General features: G+C 36.3%; 3 protein-coding genes across 8 annotated transcripts in view; 1 reads left to right on the top strand and 2 right to left on the bottom strand.

The window, feature by feature from the left end:
• Positions 1-4,134: 4,134 nt before the first annotated feature.
• LOC306887267 (cholecystokinin) lies at positions 4,135-4,846 on the top strand (the record flags this gene model as incomplete). The annotated part of the gene is made up of 2 exons (XM_079444886.1): positions 4,135-4,375; positions 4,716-4,846. 2 exons carry the CDS (start codon positions 4,135-4,137, stop codon positions 4,844-4,846), a joined length of 372 nt encoding a protein of 123 aa, XP_079301012.1.
• Positions 4,847-5,972: 1,126 nt separating this feature from the next.
• On the bottom strand, positions 5,973-8,816 carry LOC306887956 (uncharacterized protein). The gene is made up of 7 exons (XM_079446015.1): positions 8,649-8,816; positions 8,132-8,206; positions 7,442-7,692; positions 7,224-7,307; positions 6,996-7,073; positions 6,778-6,861; positions 5,973-6,671 (listed from the first exon to the last, which is right to left on the bottom strand). The coding sequence occupies exons 3-7, from the start codon at positions 7,542-7,544 to the stop codon at positions 6,619-6,621; spliced, it is 402 nt and encodes a 133-aa protein (XP_079302141.1). The 5' UTR covers positions 7,545-7,692; positions 8,132-8,206; positions 8,649-8,816; the 3' UTR covers positions 5,973-6,618.
• A 2,606-nt stretch (positions 8,817-11,422) lies between these two features.
• The window catches only part of LOC306887613 (trafficking kinesin-binding protein 1-like), a 60,064-nt gene continuing 49,455 nt past the window's right edge, over positions 11,423-22,031 (bottom strand). For 3 of the 6 annotated variants that reach the window (XM_079445488.1, XM_079445490.1, XM_079445489.1), the window contains exons 10-17: positions 21,755-21,892; positions 21,502-21,578; positions 21,018-21,251; positions 19,838-20,169; positions 17,131-17,466; positions 15,365-15,467; positions 14,773-14,861; positions 11,423-13,987 (exon numbers count right to left, since the gene is read on the bottom strand). In XM_079445488.1, coding sequence (XP_079301614.1) covers positions 14,789-14,861; positions 15,365-15,467; positions 17,131-17,466; positions 19,838-20,169; positions 21,018-21,251; positions 21,502-21,578; positions 21,755-21,892 — 1,293 coding nt within the window. In that variant the 3' untranslated portion in view covers positions 11,423-13,987; positions 14,773-14,788. The remainder of the gene's footprint in view (positions 13,988-14,772; positions 14,862-15,364; positions 15,468-17,130; positions 17,467-19,837; positions 20,170-21,017; positions 21,252-21,501; positions 21,579-21,754; positions 21,893-22,031) is intronic. The other 3 variants (XM_079445487.1, XM_079445486.1, XM_079445485.1) reach the window with 1 other exon arrangement.

A 22,031-nucleotide genomic window follows, 5' to 3' on the forward strand; every position in this document is an offset into this window, starting at 1 on the left:
CACTGGGGTGGTACCTTTTCAAAAGGTACACTTTTGTGCATATTAGGTTCAAATATGTACACTGTAAGTACTAATATGTACCTCTAAGGTACCAAAATGGACCCTTTAGGTACAAAAATGTAGTAGAGGTGCTGAGAAGTGTAGAGGTCCGTCAACAATTTAAATCAGTTTTTCTTCTTCATAATTTTTCTTCATCATCCCTACTCACAAACTGAAACATTAACTGTGAATGTAGGAAGTTATGATGTTCGTCACAGTTTGTCAGACATCTGGGATGCATGGTTGTTCTTTGTCTGTCTGTGAACCTCTCTCAGAGAACTGTAAAATATATTTTAGTATTCCAGTTTCCTTGGTATCAGTACTAAAATCAACATTCAGAATCGACTTTGAATTCACCCCTAAATCCAAATAGAATAACCAGACTTGTCTTTTCTAGTCTTGTCTTTCTTATAATGTTCCAAACTGTTCTAATAATCCCTCAAGAGAAAACCATTATAACTGTTTATTATAAATCATTGTTCATTTGCATTGTTGAGTGGATGTTTATACACATCATTTTGAGGAGTAGGTGGTCAAGTGTGCGAAATTGCAGATAAAGACAAACCCACAATGAAAACACACATAACGGCACTTTAAAATGAGACACGAAGCCTCATTGAGACTTGAAATGTAGCATCCTTTCCATGTATGACTCACAATTACATGCATCATTCAGTGACAATAGTTTCTTGATGATATAATGTTTTATTTAAATTATTATAGAGACATTGTCTTTATTTCCAATAAAACTAAAAGCTAATATATTTAAATATAATGTAAAAAGCCAAACAGCTTCAGCAGATTTTTGAGTTCTCTCAATTTATTTTTGTAGGAGATTCTCAACTTTTCGTTGTGAAAAGCAACAACGAGTTGAAAAAACTCAAACACCTGCTGAAGCTGGTTGCCTTAAAATTTGAAGTTGGCTCGATTTATTTAATTTTTTCACAGTGTACTCAAAACAAAACTCACACTTGCAATGTAACCACAATTTCAATTGACCACGATCACTCTGACCATTTATGGGACCAATTCTTACTATTAACTTATGGGTTTTTCCATCAATAATCTCTTAATTTGACGCTTTGATAGTTTGATGCTTTAATAGTTAGTAAGGTTAGTTGTACTAATAAACAGCCAATATGTTAATATACACTCTAATTTAGTAACTAGTTAGTAGTGAGAATTGGTGCCTAATCTAAACCAATTTTTTTAATTGTGCATAAATATATTTGGGATAGTATATGCTATAGTAGTGTTCAAATTATTTTTAGAATTGAGAGTTTGATTTTTTTTATTATTATTATTACAGCAGAATGTTCTCACACCTCTGATGATGAACTCCGCAATGAATCATGACAGTTACTACAACATTGTTTTTATTGCTCAACCAGTTGAAAGTGCTGTGAAACATTTGTCAGGAAAAGGTCAATCCTAAGCTTAAAGGAGACATATACACTTGAGGCCGACAGTGTGAGCAGGGCTATAAGTACTGCATTTACCTGCATCCTGATGATGGATTCAGTACTCTTAAAGACAGACTGAGTGGGTGCCTGAAGTCTTATAGAGAATTGTGAGTTACTTTCTCATAGCAGGGTGTTTAGTGGGTGTTCAGAATTCATTGAGCAAAGGTCGGCATGGTTGGACAAATTTATCCATCTTGGTCCCACCTGAGTGCTTTCTCCTTCTCTTTTTTTTCTTTATTCTCTTTATTGTTATGTTCACTTTCTATTCTGTTAGGATCTTACATATGCTGCAGATGTAGTATAGCAACAAGAAAGCATATGCATCAGTTTTTTTTTACTTATACACTCTTGAAATTTCTTTGCAATGTTGGGTTGTTTAATTTCACAAAAAAATGAAAACTATGCCAAAATTGACTCATTTTGCTAAAACTCTTACAACATTCTTTCTCATCAAACACAAAAAGTGAGGTTTAGCAGGATGTCTGAGGATATCTTTATCTTCCATACAATGAAAAAATAAGCACCGTGTAATTATGACAGACCCACACACACCACCAAATAAAAACTCACAAAAGAACAGCATTTAAAGAATCCTTCCATTATTTTCTTTCATTATTATGATATTTGTCTTTTCATTCTGTCCTGCTATGACTATCAAGCTATAAAAATGAAATGATGCAATTTCCAAAAGGATATTTCAATGCAACATTATTATGCATAATTAGAAGACTTACTGTAAACCTCAACTCTTATGTTTTGAAGAAACAGAGCAATAGGGATATATACACAATAAAGAAATGTGCACATTTGTGCATCTGCATCTTTGCACATGCATTATAGCCTTTCTCCTTTTTTAATCTTTTAAACCTTTTAGGCACTGGTACAACCTTTGATATTTTCTTCTTAGAGAGAGATACTGTAGTTATTGTAGTATATCATTATGTTCATACTAATAAGTAGGTTTTAAAAGGGCTTATTCTTTGCATAAGCAAAGCACTACTATAGTAAAAAAAATAAATTATGGTTCTCTTAAAATACATCATTTTGGGAAGAAGAAGAAGTAGAAGAAGAAGAAAAAAGGGATGATTATATAAAATCCTTTGTGATTTAATAAAAACGTACTTTAATATATTAACAATATTACATGATTTGTTAATTAAGATCTATTGATCAGTTGTAATGACTTATGTTTTTTTTTACTTTGCATGGTTTTTGTACTGTGGTGGGTCGTCGATTGTATGTCTTGAGTAAAATCTGGGTACTGAAAAAAAACAAAAAAACCTTTAGAACCACTGTTACAGAGTGTCAAACAATGCAGTGCACATTAAAGACATCAGCATCCATAACATCAAAATGTGCATCCTATGGTCCATAGCCGAAGAGGGATGGAACCTGATTGGTAGGGGAGGAAACTCAGTTGTTGTGGAGGCTTGGGCATATTTGTAATTAGGATGGTCTGACCTCTGGAGATCCCTCGGTCCCCTTGAGTGACAATGTCACAATCTGTATCCTGTGAGAATACCCTGCTGCTCTCGGTTCTGCGTCAAGCTTGCGCAAATACACAACCTCATTCATATACACAGACAGTTGAATTGCACCTGTCACTACGTGGGTCAAACAGAGCCAGCCCACTCGGAGCGCTATTTAAGGGCCTCTCTTGCACAGTGCAGCGAAGTTTCAGACACACACTTGTTCTGCAGTCAGCGTGTGTTCTCCATCTCTCTCTCTCTCCTCCTCTCTGCCAGAGTTTCACCTGAAGGTATGATCTCAATTTTTCTTATATTTGAATATGGAGTGTTGCATGCTTACAGTGTTGCATGCTTCTGTGTAAAATCACTTTTATTTTTTTTTTATTTTTTTACACAGGCTACAGTTGTGTAAGATATCTTGTAATATTGTATATTGTGTAATATGCAATATGTCCCATGGTTTTGAATTTTAGTTTGTAGATTTGAAATAAAAAAGAAGATAAAAAGCAAGTGAATGAAATGTGCTAGCGATGCAGTTTCAACAGAAATTTTAATTTCAGTTCCTCTTGGTGTTGCTTCTTGGCTTGAATCCAAGAGTTATTTAGGGTTATTAGGTTTTTTAATATCTCTATCCCCCCCCCCCCCCCCCCCCCCAAAAAAAAATATATATAATAAAAAAATCATTGTGTGAAAGAAAGAAACTGTTGTTAAGTCGACATTTGGAACAGAAATGAGTTACAGTAGATGGACCTCTTTGGCGAATGGGTTTTATTTGAAATTGGTGAAATCAACAGAAAAACCTAGATTTGAGATCTACCAAAATTACACATTGCAGCCCAATTAGTTTGTATATCTGGTGTTTAATTCAAACATATTTACACTTTTTCTCTGTAGCTGTGCTGGGTTTCGTGCCTTGAATGGAGGCAGGGAAGTCTCAGTCCTTTTTCTTTTAGCAATCTTTTTTTATTTATTTTGATGGAGGATCTTTTAATGGAATTTGAATATTTTTAAGTTTGATGTAAAATCAGGTCAAATCAGTTCACTAGACTTAACATGAACTCTAGAACCTTTTTTACTTATTAAAGTGCATTTTAGAAAAGCTCATATGAATAGGATTTTAATGAAGCAATATTGAAGCTCTAACTTGTGTGTTTATTTCAGCCATGAACGCTGGAATCTGTGTGTGTGTGCTGCTGGCTGCCCTCTCCACTAGCAGTTGCCTTTCTCTCCCCACACACTCAGAAGATGGGGGTCAGTCTGATCTTGGGACTGTAGTGGAACACACACGCCATACCCATGCAGCACCCTCCAGTGGACAACTCAGCCTGCTGTCCAAGGCAGAGGATGATGAAGAACCCCGCAGCAGCTTGACTGAACTACTGGCCAGAATCATCTCCACTAAAGGTGGAATTCACCTTTCAAATGACTATTTTATATTTACTGAACTTTTATAAATTGTCCCTAATGCATATTATGTTATACCCTATATAAACTATGATCATGCCATTTCAATAACATTTCAATTGCATTAACTTTGGTCAATTAGAGTTATATTTTCCTATTTGAGATTTCTATTGAACCTCTACTACAGCACCAGGAAGTACATAATAATAATAATATAAATAATACTTCTACTAATGATTTATTTCTAGATTTATATATAAATAGATAGACATGTAAGCAATTTCCAAAGGTCCCTGGGCTTAGATAAATTAATTAATATGTATTTGTGCATTTCATGCAGGTACATATCGCAGAAGCCCCTCTCCAAATAGCAGGTCCATGGGCAACAATCACAGAATAAAGGACAGAGATTACTTGGGATGGATGGATTTTGGCCGACGGAGCGCAGAGGAGTATGAATATTCCTCATAAGATCTTTTCAACAAATCACATGAATCAATCTGATTAGCCAATCATCTGTATAGAGTCACTCATTTTAATGTCAATCAATCACAGTCTGAGAGCTCGGTCTGATGTAAATTTGTTTGTACAATGGAGATAATGCAATATATAAATATATGTGTCCATCTATATATATTTATTTTGCAGAAAAAAACGAGTGAGAATGTAGTCTCAACTGCTTTTATTCTCATAACTCATGTATATATGATTTTATCCTCACTTTAGACATATCACAGGTGTCTACGAATAAATCATTGCCTTAACTCACTCATCCGAAGTCTCATGGCTATCGTAACTCATCATGTACTTGAAATGCAGAAAGAAAAATCATGTGGCATACAAATATCTATGTTCGACCAGTATAATGTGCATTTTGGACCATTACACAACACTAACAAATTACAATACAGAAAAAAAAACAACTGGTAGATTAAGAAAAACTAAATCAACAGGCCCTTTAGCTTTTCTTAGCATGTAGCTTTGATTTATTATCTTAGCTGAATCCACCACAGCTCATCGAAGCCATTTGTGTGGTGTTGCGGGACCAAGCTAACAGATTACAGTTAATGATCTTATTATGAAAGCTTTCTCTTATTTGCCCCTGAAGCTGAACGGCTACAGAACTAGCGCCACGAGTAGCCTTCAAATCCAATTCTCTTCCCATTGCCTGAGGGACAGATTAGAGTTCAGGCAATAATACTCGATTCTGCTGTACCGGAGAACAGGGTGAGAGACGGAGAGAGAAACACATGCAGGGAGACGACGCTCCATGGTTTATTGCGCAAAACACTTGAGTTAGCACATAATGGATGAATCGTAGGCTGATGATTGCGAGCGAATGAAGGGCTACACCAAACAAAAAGAGCCATTATGCCACAGGTGTGCCTTAGTGAAAGAGATTTCATTCTGTTAGACAATATAAAGTGAACCAATAAATGCACGCTTACACACACAGTGCCAAACATGAAAAGGTTTGCAACCAGGGCAATTAAATGTGTTTTGGCAATGTAGATACATTGTCTGAGCCAACTAGCCAATTCCCTTATTCCCTCCTGCTTCTTCACACATAGATAAATGCATCTTTGAAGTGTTTTTTCACTGACTGATACAGTTTGGTTTTGCTTTATTGAACACAGGTAACACAACTTTAAGTCCTATAGTTTAGCAACTAGACTGGCACTAAAATGTCACTTGTACCCAAATTTCCTGGATTATTTAACTGAACACATTAGTCATAACTAAGGAAAGACCTGGCATAATTAACTTACAATTCACTTACTCTTTTGAGACATTTACTTAATTTAATGGATTATGATGACTGTATGCAATGAACTGACATATTATTTGGCAGAAATAGGGTTTAGGAGTGTGCTCAAATCCCTGACCTAAAGTATGAGCAATAATAATGTCGAATAGTTTGTCTCAGCAAGCACTGCTGAACAATTTTTAATATGTAATATTTTAGATGCTGTCAATGTGTTCATATTCTGTTTTAAGCTAGAATGCACAGGACTGAATGCTAGGATGAGTCAGTCTAGTGCAGGGGTATCAAATCCTGTTTCCAGCCCTGCTCCAACACACCTGTCTGTAATTATCTAGTGTTGCTGAATATCATAATTAGCTGGTTTAGGTGTGCTTGATTGGGTTGGAGCTCATCTTTGCAGCAAGGCAGATCTCCAGGGACAGGATTGGGCATCCCTGGTCTAGTATGACAACCCTCTGTGGTATACCTGTGGTTTACATCAGTGGCGCAGACCTGGCCTGAACTTAGCCTTTTCTTCTTTAGAGTCGGCTACTGATGAAAAAAAGACAAACTCATTTAGAGACTGTCCTTTTTTTTTTTTGAATATCTGGGGGAAACGTGTCTATGGTTGTTCCAATCTCTTAGATAAAGTTCTTACCTTGGAGCTCAGGAAACCAGGTTTTTCTTCTTCTTGAAGTCAGCCTTTTCTTCTTTAGTTGGTTTAGAGTTGGATAGGCTACTCCTAAAAAAAAGATTAAATGATTAAGGATACAATTGGTAGAACAAAATCTATTGTAAAACATGTTGTCGGTATATCCACATATTTAAGATTTAGAGAAAAGTAATTGTGGTTGCGGCACTGGCTGAAGTTCTTACTTTGGGGGTCTGGAAACCAGACCTGGAGCTTTGTCTTGAACTTTGCCTTCTCTTTCTTAGTCAGTTTAGAGTTGGCTACTGGTGAAATAATACAAATAACAAAGTCTTTTAACATCAAGTCAATTATCAACCATCTTTCTAAATATCAACCATTACTCTGAATGTCTTGAGGAAAAGCACATCCCTCTCAATGTCTATGGGGATTGCAGCCTTGAGTAAAGGTCGTACCTTGGAGCTCAGGAAACCAGACCTGCAGTTTTTTCTTGAAGTCAGCCTTCTTCATTTCAGTGGGATTAGGGTCAGATACTTGAGCTATAAAAAAAGATAAAACATTAAGAGACAATTAGTGGCAATAATCTACTGTCTAACATGTTGTGGATGTAACCACATATACAAGATTTAGAGGAAACACTATTGTTAGTTGTGGCGCTGGTTGAAATTCTTACCTCTAATTTCAGGAAACCAGATCTTGAGCTTTTTCTTAAACTTCTCCTTCTCTTCCTCAGTCGATGTAAAGTTGGCTACTGGTGAAACAATTAAAAAAGTCATTTGGACAATTCTCAACCATTTTTCTGAATATCCGAGGAAAACATCTGTTTTCAGCACTGGCTGAAGTTTGTACCTTGGAATTCAGGAAACCAGACCTGGAGCTTTGTCATGAATTGAGCCTTCTCTTCCTCAGGTGGTTTAGAGTCAGCTACAGGTGGACAAAAAAACAAAACAAAAATAAAACATTAAGACAAAATTGTAATTTATTTCCTGAATTATTTAACCCATTGTTATGACATTATTGGTGTAACTAAATTAGATTATGACAAAAAAAAAAAAAAACGTAAAACTTAATCCCCCGGTTTCACAGACCAGGTTTAAACCTATTCCTAGACTAAAATGTAAACCTGAGCTGTTTCAACTGAAATAAACTTGCACTAACTGATCTTAAAACATGTCAGTGCCTTTGTGTTGTCTTTAGATGCACGCCAGTAATGCTTTTTTCTAAGGCATGCTTATAAAAATGATTTAAATGTCCTAATTGAACTATGGCCTAATCCTAGTTTAGGCTAAACGCTGTCTATGAAACCGGGCCAAAGAATCTGTGAATTTGTGATGGTTATCATGACCTTTCCTGAAAGTCTTACCTTGAAAGTCAGGAAACCAGGTCTGGAGCTGATTTCCAAATTCAGCCTTCTCTTCTGCACTTGGCTTAGAGTCGGCTATTGGAAAAAATGATCAAATGAGAAATCTTTGAGACAGTTTCTTAAGATAGCCTAAATCAGTTACTTTAATGTGTAACAAGTTATTGAAGATTGTTGGGGTCTAATCTGTATTCTGACTATTAATAATAACTAAATCTATATATATATATTTTTTTTAACCTACTGGTCTCTATTATGTTTCTGATGGATATATGAAGTCAGTCCTACTCCATGTTGTGTTTTGCTACCCAGTGCATTGTATGACAATGTTTGAAAAATAACCTCACTTTGCAGGTTTGGAAACCAGACCTGACACTTCTTGCTGAACTCTTCCTTCCCTTTAGCTAATGTTTTATTAAGGACTAATAATAATAAAAAAGTATTACTTATTTAAATGGTAATAAAATGTAGTCAAATGTCCACACATGATCCAATGATTACTTATTTTTGGTGCTCTTACCATGACAATTTGGAAACCAGTTCTTCAGTTTTTCTTGAAACAGAGAACGGTTCCTTTCAACATCACTTGTCATTTTGTCGGGGAAATAGTAATCACCGTGAGCGTATTAGACTTTCCACTCTTTCTACACACAGTCTATTAGCTCTCGCTCAACTCCTCACACACTACAGAGAATTAGAGTTTTCCACCACTGTTATACTAAGGTGTGTTTCCATGACATCATAATGTCTACGAACATTCTAAAAATAGCCAACATTCCTCACAATCCTTCATGGACATCTTCACTTATTATAACTAAAGGAATATTCAAAAAGACATTGCATTAGGTCTGCTCGTTTTTAATTTGTGTTGCATCAATAAATGTTCATTTTCACTTGCTAACCTGTGTTTTAATTTCATATAACACTTTTGTAAGTATTAATATACTTATAATACTTTCTTAATGTTGGGAAAGCGGATGTTTATTTTCAAATATGGCTCAGTAGAGGATGATTTCTTTGTTTAGTTCATTTCACTGTGGATTCTAGCCACATTTCAACAGATTGCAAACAGATTTCTACAATATGACAGTTCTGCAGGAATATGTAATGTGTTAATTCTAACTTTTATTAGATAAGCTATTTTCACATGCAATTTGATTGGACTGCTATCTACAATATTTAATGAGAATATTTTTAAAATAAGGTCAGTTTTCAATTTATACATGCTGTCATGGTGAGAAATATTTGAAATCATATTAATCATGTTTCATTTCAATGGCCACAAACACAGTAGTTTGTTAGCTCATATTGCATGAGCTAATACGAACATAAACAACTTTTGTTAGCCATATTGTGAAGGAATTAATGTGCACAATTTTTGTATCTTTTATATAGTAAATCTAATTATAATGCTGTAATCAGCATTTTCACAATTTTTCACAGCAGCTGTAGTAAAAATGTTGCAAAAGTTTTCAAAACAGTTCCACATTAATACTTATTTCATATGCAAAGATCACCCAATCATAAGCATTGAGTATTTACAAGTCTTAAAAGAGAAATGCCCATTTAAGGCTCATTCCTGGATTTTGTGTAAAGATAATATTATTGCCTTAGAATTTTCAACAAGCTCAATTTGAAAGTTTTCTTTGACATAAATAACACCTATTGAACTTTAAGCAAAACTATTACTGATATACCAAACATTGTGAACAAAATCTAAAAAACAATCACTCATATGGTGGTTTAAAATGCTGTAAAATGTTTAGAATTATTAAAAAAAAACTTGTCGTTTATTATTCATTATTTATGTTATTTATGGTGTTATGTCAGAGACAACTTTAAATTGATGTTGTTGATAATAATATCACGATCTTTACTGGGGACACAAAAGGCACCGAATCTCAAGAATGACTCTTAAAGAGTTGAAAACAGATGACTAAAACAGGGTAGAAAATGTCATTTTATTTCTAAATTATGACAGGTTTTGATGTAAAAATCCTACTAACATTATAGGTGCACCTCAGGAAACATAAAATAGAAAAATGCAGTTCATTACCTCTTTAAACATAGCTTGTAGAGTAATTAGCTCTTTTCTAAGAAACAGTTTTTGAGTTTCTGTTCAAAACTCAGTTCAACAGAATCCTTTTCCCCACAATAATTTTGGATGTTTTCCCTAACTACTTTTTAAACTTTATATTTATTTAGATATAGACATTCTCAACAACTTGACCAAGTCTTCCCTATCTATACAGTTCCTGAGATACTATGACAACGATGCAAGATTTGGAAAGTTGCTTTTGCAACTAAATGTTTTCACTAAATAATATTTAAATGCAGTGTGGAGCACAGAAGCTTAAATGGCTGCCATGGTAATAATAATGCTCATTTACAGTATATAATAAGTAGAAAGATACTGAATCTTTTCAATGCCTGCGATTACTGTATAAATATTGTATTCTGTTGCATGTAAGTGAAAGTTAAAAATATTAAAATTAACCAAACGTTGCCTAATTCTGTCTGTATTTTGAATGCATGCATGGATGGATGGATGTATAGATGTATGTATGTATGTATGCATGGATGGATGTATGTATGTATAGATGGATGTATGGATGGATGTATAGATGGATGGATGGACCCCCCCAAGAATATTAAAACTACTGTATATAAAGTTTGAGGAGAAAATAGGCCCACTCAAATCAATCTTGCAGCAACAAAGTGTTTTGTATTTGTGTTCACAATAACCTGCAGAGTGTTTCTATGGAAACCCTCTTCAGCTAGAGAATGTCATCTGAATATCATCACATTGTTAGTAAATAGCTGGTGCTCTTCACACCAAGTGGCCTGTTGATCTGGTCTGGACACATCTACTCACTCCATGCAAATTTGCAAGATAAGGGCCCTAAAGTCAGCTCAAGATCAAACAATGACAAATTCAGAAACGTGAACTGGCATATTACGGACCCCCTTGTGAAGGCTCTGGCGGCTTCTTTTGGACATGTTCTGTGTTTGAATTACACTAGACTGATATGGGGTTGCTGGGTTATTTAGATTGTAGGAAGAAATTTTTTTAACAGAATCAGATATGCCACTGAATCTAGATGGATATGAGAATTGAATTTGATTTGGTGATTTTACAAATGTAAAGCTCTTCTGTAAGCTCAGTGTTGGTGAAGTATGCCCTCTTGTGGTCAACAAGGCTAGTGTATCATGGACGTTCAAAAGGTCTTCATGAACATATACTTGAACAAACACCTGGTTAATAGTGCAAAATAAGACAACCGACACTAAATTATCACAACTGGTTTATTGATCCTCTGCAAAGGGGAGCTTCTAAAATTCATGAACCAAAACTCCACTTTTCACCAGTGTAATCGCTTTTCCATTTTTTTTTTTTTTTCACCTCAAGTTTAGTTTTTTTTTTTTTTGCTTTTTATATATAAAAGTTAGCATGTTTGAATCCTTTGCATATTTACCATTTACAATGTACAAGTAAAACGTCCTTTCAATTATGAAATAAACACACCATTGAAATCAATGTTCAGTCATGGCAGATACCTCTGTGGTTCTGAAACACATTCAACAAATGTCATGCTGATTAAATGTGCGCGCGCACACACACACACACACACACACACAGTACACACACATTTACACCTGACAAATTAAACTTGCCTCAACTAAAAGAAAACACAGACCTTTTCTTTAGAACGACTCATGCACTTTCAACTGTATGTGCTTCCTCTGCAATACATCAAATATAAGATATCCTTCAAATATCTGCATTGGGAAGTCAACATCACACATAGTTACAGTATTTATGTCAGTGCATACTGCGGCAGGCAAAGCCATTATGATAAAGTCTGTCCAAAAAAAAAGTAACTATAAATCCTATTGCACCCTTGATATCTTTGAAGCTTACAATACACTTGCTTTCCATACGACACACATCAGTCAGTAGGTTCCAAAACCACAGCAGATGTACAGTATATATTTTCAGTTGAACCTGACATCCTTTTGACCAAAGAAATTGTAGTTGTGCAATTTTCCCATCAAGTCTTCGATACTGCAATTCCACACATACAAATAAATAATGTTGGTCTCAACAAAAGGACATCAAAGGATGACTTAACATAAACACGATTGTGTTTCAAGTTCAAACCTGCTGCAATTCTTCATGCAGCGCCTTCACATCCCTGTGGTCTCGGCTTCTCTCTGAAGTATTTCAGTCAGTCAACTTTTGAAGATATAAAGCCCAGAGAGTTTGTGCTAATGTGCAATTTATCACCAATTCATGTCAACAGTGCCCTCTATTGAGAGTCATATAATTTAACTCTGTTATTACACTGTAATTACTATTATATTACGCATTAATAAGCCATTTTAGACAATTACGTTTTCACTGCAGTTATTTAATTGGATGGACTAGATGGAAAAGGCTTATGTGAAGGTATTTGTACTTATAAAAGCATGTTTTACAGATTTTTCGGCACACTAGGGGCTGATTTAAAGCGCTAATCAATGGCTATTAAAAGTTAAACTCTGACCTAAAAGTCACTAATAAATGACAAACCTTCATTGTTCACCAATGTCTGGGCTACCATTAGCATTAAGGTGCTATCGGTGCTCTTGCTAGCATCATGAAATTAACCAATTTTGAAATGTCACATCGGAAGACCAGATTTACAACAATAACAAAAAAAAGATGTTTCTTGGTTATCCTTGAGCAGTTTTTAAATTCAAAAAGTGCTTAAATTAAAAGTTATTTTTAGGCATTCATTTTCTGCTTTGATCATATGCTACATTTTCTCACAGCTAGCCAGTGCGAATTGTCCATTTTTGTTTTTTTTTAACACACAATGACAAAAGCTTGGAATATACCAAGATATGCGACAATGCTGAATGAAATGTACTCTAGATATGTTGGTCAGATGGACAGAGAAATAGACAAAAATAGGTTGTTATAGCAACTGTTATAACAAAATAATCTATACAAATATCATCTTAACAGGCACTCGAGTTGTCGCAGGGATGATATACTGTATCAATGCAAATTGAAATAAAGGCAAAAGGGGATGACAGAGAGGCAACATTCACTTTTCATTGAGGCTAGTTTGTCTGGGTGGCCCATGGGCCAACAGCAGGTCCTCGCTGGGAGGCCCCGGGCCCTTCATAGCCATACTAGCCCCAACCATAGCTGGGTAACTGCGGTTTCTTCTCATCCCTGAGTTCAGCACTGGCACTCCCTGGATAGGGGAAGTCACAACAGCGTGGGCCCCAAACGGCGGTCCCGGCCTTCCGATCCCTGGGGTCAAAGTTCTGGGAGCCAGGCTAAACTTCTTCACCTTGTCCACCAGTCTCAAGTTCTGCACACTGACTTCAGTCTGACACTTTGTATCTGTCCGAGCCCTTTCGTCCGCCTCCCGCACTTCCTTCAGAATCGAGCTGGCTGGCCGTGAAGCCAGGAAGGTTTCATAGGGGGGGTCCGAGGGGCTGTAGTCTACAGGGAGCACAGGACTATTGGATTTGGACTTGCTGGGGGAGTTTGGAGGGGTGAAGGGGAGCGTGTCCGGGCCGGTGTACGTAGGGGTGGCAGTGTGTGATGAATAGGGGTCTGGTGGAGGGGCTCGAACTGCCCGGTCCCAGCTGAGAGGGTTATAGACAGCAGCAGATATACCTCTCTCCTGTAGGAGGCGCACTAGTCCCAGAGAGGTACTGGTGGTCTTGGTTGAGTCGCGGAGGTTGGTGAAACTCTCCGCCAGGCTGAGGCGACGAGGCGTGCAGGGGGTGGACACAGGTGTTGAGCGCAGACTGCTGTTGGACATCACACAGGAAGCCAGTGATGGACCTGACAAGAGACTGAAAAAGTGAAGCTTTATTAGTTTGAGTTATCCAAACCGTGCACAATTAAACAAACTGAAATATTGCAATAGTGCTGTGAGTAAGTCAATCAATCCAGTCAATATAGTCGATTCAAATGCAGGATATTTTGTCCGCTAATGTGGTTAGTGTGTTTGCAGTTTGATTGGGATAAATCTGTTTTTGATTGTGCAGTCTTTGATTTGAATTTCTAAACAAATAATTAAATATAATTTTTTTATGCAAATATTTTAATCCAAAGTGACTTGCATTACATTAAAAGTATAATTTGTTTCTGACTTCCTGGAAATCAAACCCATAACCTTGACGTTGTTAGCGCCTTGCTTTACTATTTTAATGACAATGGTATTCATAAATTATTATTTTGGATGCAAATTCCTTTGATTATAAATGAACATCCTGCTGACATCAAACGTCACAGTATTTATATATTAAGTTGCTTGATTAGATATCATGGCTCTGTTATCATTCTGTTCCTTCATGCATTCTACAGTAATTTAAAGTATTAAAAACATAGTATAATGTATTTTTCAGTTTTCATTTACAATACACACAGATATAATCATAGATTCATACACAGCATGTGTTATTTACACAAACATTTGCTAAGTTATACTGCATAAAGTCTTCCACAAAAAAAGTTCTGGTGTTAGGTTGAGAAAATCTTTCAGGTCAGTTAAAGTGGTTTGTGTTTGGTTAGAGAACAGCACACATCCATGAGACAAGGTCATCAGCACTAGGCTGGTCATGCTATTCCTCCTCACCCCCAGGGGGCTCTGCTCAGTGAGTCTGCTCTAAGCCCGCCACCAGAACAACATGATAGAGAGCTGCCTCATCATCCTCGTCATATGACCTGCAGAGAGCCAGTCACAGCTGTACAGTATGGTTGCTACAGAGACAAGCTATTTGTCTGGAACTCTTAATACAGATTTAAGACTGTCCGATAAACCATAGGGCGTCCTATTTGTTGCTTTACGGTTCCAAAGGTTGCTTTTCCCTGCGATGTTCCTTCTATGCGCCCTCATTTGGAAGTCAGCAGATTTCATAGAAAACTAGATTTTTTTTGTCCAATTTTTGCTTTATTTTTTAAATTTATTTATTTATTTTTTGCTTGGTGCAGTACCATTACAGGGACAACGCTGTACCTTATTTACCCCTAAAAGGTTCATAGTAGTACCTTTCAGGGGTAGATATATATAAGGGTACTGCTCCAGTGACAAGCTATAATCCTAAAGGTGCACTTTTTGCATATATTTCTGACCATGTATTTGCAAACAATGCCTGATATGATCCATAAAATAATGTATACTAACAAGTTCTTAAGATGGTATTATGAAAAGACCACACAGTATTTACCTGGGTGTGACTCTGGTGAGTTCATCTGTAGGGTGCAGGATCCTGCAGGTGGTGAAGGTGTACGTGGAGCTGGTGTGAGACATACATTTACCAGGGAAATGCACTGGGGAGAGCAAGAGAGGAGAGACAAACATCAGTACAAAACCCCACAAACACACAATAACACACAGAGGAAGTTAAAACTGCTTCAGGATCTACGTAAGGAGAGCTAATGCAATGTAATGTGGCATAGTGCAAGCTATTATTGGGCTTAAAAACACAACTGCAGAATTAGGATCTTACAAATCATGAAGTTTTAATTGTATTACTCATCCTGATGCAGTTTTAAACCGCTTCACACAGCAGGAGAGAACAGTGGGAAAGAGGGAAGATCAAATGATGAATTTGATAATTACAGACAAGCCAGAACATATTATATATAGCAGCTGGTATTTCAACAATTCAACACTCTAAATTGTGGCTTTCGGTGTGTTTATGTAGTAGACAAGCCTGACTTTGAAAGCATGTGGAGTGCGGTTATGTACATGTGGTGTCAATGTGACCTCTTTCCAGTGACGTTAGAGTCTGTTCACTCACATGACTGTGGCTCACACTTCCACGTTTTTAATAGAACTCTGTAACATTATCCTTTAAACACACTCTCTAGCTGGATGTTAGTTACATACTGGGGTTCCTGTTGGGAATGTGTGATGATGTGTGTTGAATGCATCCAGGGATGTGTATGTGTGTTGTACGGTTTAGTATCAAACATCACACTCTGTGCCCTCAGGGTAGACGCCAGCTTAAATCTCACATTCAGGTTTATCAGGGGACTAGTGTGTGGAGAGAGAGAGTAAATAAATGTTGTTTTCCCCCCAGGCCTTAAACTCTCTGACACAGTGTTGTGTTCTCGTAATGCAGGTAAGAAGAGAGATTGAGAAGAGTCTTTCAGAAATGAACTAGTGCTGAAAATAAGAACTGAGTCTAGAAGCTCGCACTAATTATCACATATTATCATACTCATATTTGAAAGTAGAGTTAGATCTACCAATTTTATATAACATCAATGATTTGGTGTGAATTCTTAAATGATGAATGAAAGCCTGTCAAGACCATGTCTGGGTCTGCAAAAAAGTTAATAAATGTATAAAATTATATAAATAAATGAATGAATGAATACACATAAAATAAATATAAATAAAGAATATTTTAGGATAATTCAGATTGCCCATTACTACAATTCAATATATGCAGTATATTATATATTTTAATTTAATATGTAAATCGTATATAATTATAATTATTAAATGATTGTTAAATTAGGCTATTAAATTGTATTTAGTAATTACATTAAAATGTAATTGCAAAACATTTCAATTTATTTTGATTCAAAAATGTTATTTATTTAAATGTATTATTATTTATTAAGATTTTAAATATTTTACTTCATTCCAGAGTTTCCAAAGGCTCAATTCTCATTTTTTTCAGCACAAGGAGCCAGAAAGATGACTGAAAGGTGGAATGACAGTAAAATGTAAAAAAATAAAAAAAATTACTATACTCAAAAGAATATGGCAGCTGTCTTCAGGGTGAGTGGATGATGTGCAGTGGGTGTGTGCCTGCAGCTGAACAAGGAGAGAACCAGCTCATCCTATGCCCTCACAGGCACAGTACAACTTGGGTTTATGGGTACTCCACTAGGGCATCGTCTGTTTTATAGTGAGGCTTTATGTTCCCTCCCCCCTAAGCCTGTCCGGAGGGTTAGTGAGGTTACGAGGGTCCCTCACCAGATGAGACCTCCTCCTCTCCAGCCTCCATTCGATCTGGCCCCACTCCAGGGGTCCCTCCATTTTCTCTGGGCTGCTCTTCCTGGTTATCAGGATTGTTGGCACGAGGTCGTCGTGAAGCAGGTGAACAAGGCAGAGAGCCCAGGCAAGAGGTAGAGATGGTGAATTGGGAATGCTGTCCTGGCTCATCTTCCTCCAGATCGGTGAATTGGTACACCTCCTCCAGGTCCAGCTCCAGTGGTCGAAAGCCCTTGGTCACGACGCCCGGCCGCATGTCCAGGATACCGCCCAGGTGGGGCTGAGCGAGTTGCTGCCATGCGTGCAGAGTGGCTGAACCTGAGAGGTGGAGGAAATGAGGTCAGATGCACGGTAACAAATACCACACAATATACAGAACACAGCAAGAACATGAACGCAATGTGATGTGCATTGAGTGTGATATAAAAGTTCATAAGATGCAAAAAGAGATTAGACTCTTACTGAATGTAGAGAAATTTTAGGATAACTCTGTCTTTGTAATGCAGGGTATACCTATGTTCTATTACACTTTAGGGATAAAATGTAGATAAAACATTATTCAATATGTGTTTATATTATATTATGTGTCCAGATGTTCAGCAGATACATATTTAACAGATAACACGATCATAAATTAATACATGCAGTACATAATAAACTATTTAATATTAATAATTGAGTCATTTTAATTAGGGGTTCCTTTCAGATTATAGTATGTAGTCTTGGATTAAATTAACTTTGCATGTGATCACCATTTTAGTTCATTCAACAATACTTGCTGTGGACAGACTAAAGCAAAGAAAGAGAAAAAAGGAGGGGGAAATTAAAGTTGTTTATTAGAGAGCTAAAAACAGACGGGTAAGAAAATGAAAACATACAAACTTAAAATTGACAGAAAAGATGGGAGTAAACCGATATAACAATGCATAGTTCACCCAAAAATTAAAATTAATGTTTTTCCAAACCTGTAAGAGTTTCTTTTTTTCTGTTTTTTCCCCCCAACATCAATGGTAACCAAAACGAATTTAAAATAGCGTCTTTTGTGCTCCGCAGAAGAAAGAAAGTCATACAGGTTTGGAATGTCACAAGGGTGAGTGAATGATAGATTTTACATTTTTAAGACAACTATCCCTCATAATCCTTTCTCTGGAGCTAATCTATCAGATATCCTGTTAGTACCTTTTAAAACATACTCAAATATTTTAAGAAATCAGAGCATTGATAATTTGTTAACATGTTTCTGAGTTTTCTGCAATACATAATAAGCGTTGCATTGGGTACGCTATGTCACACTGCTTAGTTTATTTTTTAACTATAGCCAGCAGAGGTCACTAGAGATATGATTATGAATAATAAGGCTGTGACTGGTTCACAGTTAACACTTATCTAAAATTAAGGACACAACAATCTGTTGCAGCAGTGATATTCGAAACTAAATGAATTCAATGACCCTGCTGTTGACGTTATATAGACTCCACAAAACGCAACAAGTGAAAGATATGCTTTGAAGCAAGCAAGCATGTTTCTAACATTTAGTGAATGAAAAACACCATTTTTAAATATGCCTTAGTACCTCTATGAAAAAAAAAAAAAAAAAAAAAAAAAAATTATATATATGTATAGTATATACCATAAAGTGCATCATGGATAGAGTTGTGCTTTTCACACCAAATCCTAATTTTCAAATGCCGTTCTATGTGCATGTGCATGTGTGTGTGTGTGTGTGTGTATGTGTATGTGTATGTGTATGTGTATGTGTATGTATATATTACTATTTTTATATGCTTTTGAAAAGTCTCATGCTCAGCAAGACTGAATTGATATAATCAGTAAAACCTGTAAATATACAGTAAATCCAGTAATATTGTGAAAATGTAGTACGCTAGATGTGTTTTCTATTGTTATAGAAATCTTTTGTAACATTATAAATGTATTACTGTAATTTTTATAATTTTTTCTCTCTTTTTTTAATCTTAAAAACTTGGCAGTGCATCATGGTTTCCACAAAAATATTAAGCAGCAAAAAATATGTTCAACACTGATAATAATACATTTTTTAAGCACCAAATCAGCATATAAGAATAATTTCTGAAGGATCATGCGACACTGATGATTTGAGTAATGGCTGCTGAAAATTAAAGGAATAAATTGCATTTTAAAATATATTAAAACAGAAAATAGGGTCACGCATTATTTTAAGGTCCAATTCTCGCTATTAACAAACCATTAACTATGACTTTTGCCTCAAACTCCTAATGTGCTGCTTATTTATAGTCAGCAAGGTAGTTGTTAAGTTTAGGTATTGGGTAGGATTAGGCATGTAGAATATGGTCATACAGAATATATGCTTTACAAGTACTAATAAACAGCCAACATGTTAATAATAGGCATGCTAATAAGCAACTAGTTAATAGTGAGAATTGGTCCCTAAGCTGCATTTCTGATAAACACAGCCTTGGCAAGCATAAGAGACTTCTTTTAAAAACATAAAAATCATCTTCATTGCAAATTTTTGACCAGTAGCGTGTATATATAGTGTGACGTATCTAAATCTCAAACCAGCAGCGAGGTTGTGTGTGTCTGAAATAGAAGGAGTGCTGTGTAGAAAGGTCCTCAGCACTGTGGTGCATTAATGCCCACAGAGTATCAAACAATAAGAGGGTGAAAGGCCTGGATTTGACTCGGTCACCTTCCAGAGGCTTGACGATCTGGAGTTTCTCCGGCAGGTAGGATCGGGTGCTGTAGATGGAGTAAACCGAGTGCAGGGTTCCCAGAGACATGATGCTGTCTGCCGGAGTGAGGGGGCCGCCATCTTCACTGCCACTCCCACCATCTCTCTCCTCATACAAGTCGCTCTTCTCTTCTGCCAGGGCGTTGAGTTTACGCTCTCTCTCCTCCTCAAAGAAACGCCGCTCGCTAAGATAATTGTCCCGTCGAAGGGAAAGACGACGCAGCGCCGCCTCCAGGTCATGGGAGCCGGGTGTGCCAGGCGTGCCAGGCTTTCTGTTGGAGTCATCAGAGCTGGAACAAATATTACAGATAAAACAAATCAAACAACACAGTGGGGTTCAATGTCCGCTATTAAAAAAAAAAACTTACACCCACACACATACCTAAATGTAATAATTTCTATTGTTTTAATAAAAATAGAACCAATAAATCAATATTAATGTTCCTGCCAATACAAAGAGCTGATAATTATTTTCATATTATAGTATAACTGCAATATATGACAAAAGGCTGATATTCCATATATATTTTTTTTCTAAATAAATAGAACACTAGTTACTCTAAAGTCAATCTACAAGTTTGGAAAAATGGATATCCATTTTGAGTTATTAAAGATGAATCAGTAATCAGTATAGTAGTTATAGTTTTCTACTGTAATATGTTTTAAAAATGCTATTTATTTCTGTGATGGCAAAACTGAATTTTCAGCAGCCATCATGCCAATCTTCAGTGACATTATTATTCAGAAACCAATCTAATGTGCTGATTTGGTGCACAATTATTATCACTTATTAAATTTGTAATTATTCCAAACTTTTTACCGGTAGTGCATATACACTACAGTTTTCCTCCAAAGAAAAAAATATTACTTTTATTAAGCAAGGATGCATTAAAATCTACTAAAAAAGTTAACATACAGTAAATGCTGTTCATATATTTTAAAATATGTTAAAATAGAAAACTGTTATTTTAAATTATAACAATATTACAATGTTTTATGAACAAATAAATGCAACCTTGGTGCATTTACTAAGCCCCAAACTAAAATTTGTCAACAAACAGTAAAGCAAACACACACAATGCATTTCTATCATACTGCTTAAACATTAATGGTTTAAAATCACGTTTGATGCTCTTACCCATCCTGATTTGACTGGGTTTCCATCAGCATACTATTAGTGCGGTTGTCCATTTCGACACCATCCCCTCCGTACATGCTTGATCGGGGTGTGCTCAGACAGCTAGAACGCCTGGAATTCCCACAGGATGTCTGATTGGACCCCGGGATGTTCATAGGGGACGGGCCCATGGAGCGCTGCCGAACAGTCTGGTTGATGTTACGCACTGTCAAAAAGACACGTTTAGGGTGCAACCTGAACAAAAGGAGAAGACAAGCATATACAGAGGTCAGTGTCATACTTAGATGATTTGAACCTACAACCATTAAGTTATCAGTTCAGATCTTTAACCAGTAAGCTAAAAAAAATTAAACATAAAATGCCTTGAAACAGAGATTAGAATATATTTTATATTCCTCTGAAACTGACTCAGCATGTAAATTCATAACAACTCATGCAGGATATGAGACACAGGCAGGACACAGGAAATGACACACTAACACACCTTTGTTCCTCTACGTCCGGATCAGACATCTGAATCTCTTTCTTCATGGTGCCTTCAATTTCAGCAGCTAAAGAGTCCTGTTACACACAAAGCACAAACACACCATTAGCCAGGGAATGACAGTGATATTGTATGTGTATTAGTATATTTAGTATATTAGTATACTGCTTACCGTTTAGTACATACTAAGTGAACAATTTGTGAAAATAATACAAATTAATAATACATTATTTTATTGTTCTCCATTTCTCACCATGGGGAAGAGGCCGAGCGAGTGGAATCGTCGCGGTGTACTAAGAGGCAGTGTTTTATTCCTGAAGTTCTTCAGTTCCTCCTGAGCTTCATGAAGCATCTCCATACATTCAGCATACTTGTCCTCCAGCTCCCTCAGCTACAGAAAGAAACAGATAAAGAGACTGATAGCAGGTGAAAACAGCAGTCACATTTATTTAATCAGTCAGATCAGGGTTTCCATTCAAATCAAACAATTCAAAGGATTATACACGCCTATGTTTATCATTAAATGTTAT

Source organism: Barbus barbus (assembly GCF_936440315.1).
Source record: "Barbus barbus genome assembly, chromosome: 21".
Taxonomy (NCBI): Eukaryota; Metazoa; Chordata; class Actinopteri; order Cypriniformes; family Cyprinidae; genus Barbus; species Barbus barbus.

Bases quoted from the DNA above. Each gene is read 5' to 3' on its own strand.
- LOC306887956 (XM_079446015.1), bottom strand. From the start codon at position 7,544: ATGACTTTTTTAATTGTTTCACCAGTAGCCAACTTTACATCGACTGAG. The intron at 7,308-7,441 runs GTAAGAATTTCA...CTTTTTTTATAG, and splicing joins CTGGTTTCCTGAAATTAGAG to CTCAAGTATCTGACCCTAAT. The intron at 7,074-7,223 runs GTACGACCTTTA...TTATTTCACCAG, and splicing joins CTGGTTTCCTGAGCTCCAAG to TAGCCAACTCTAAACTGACT.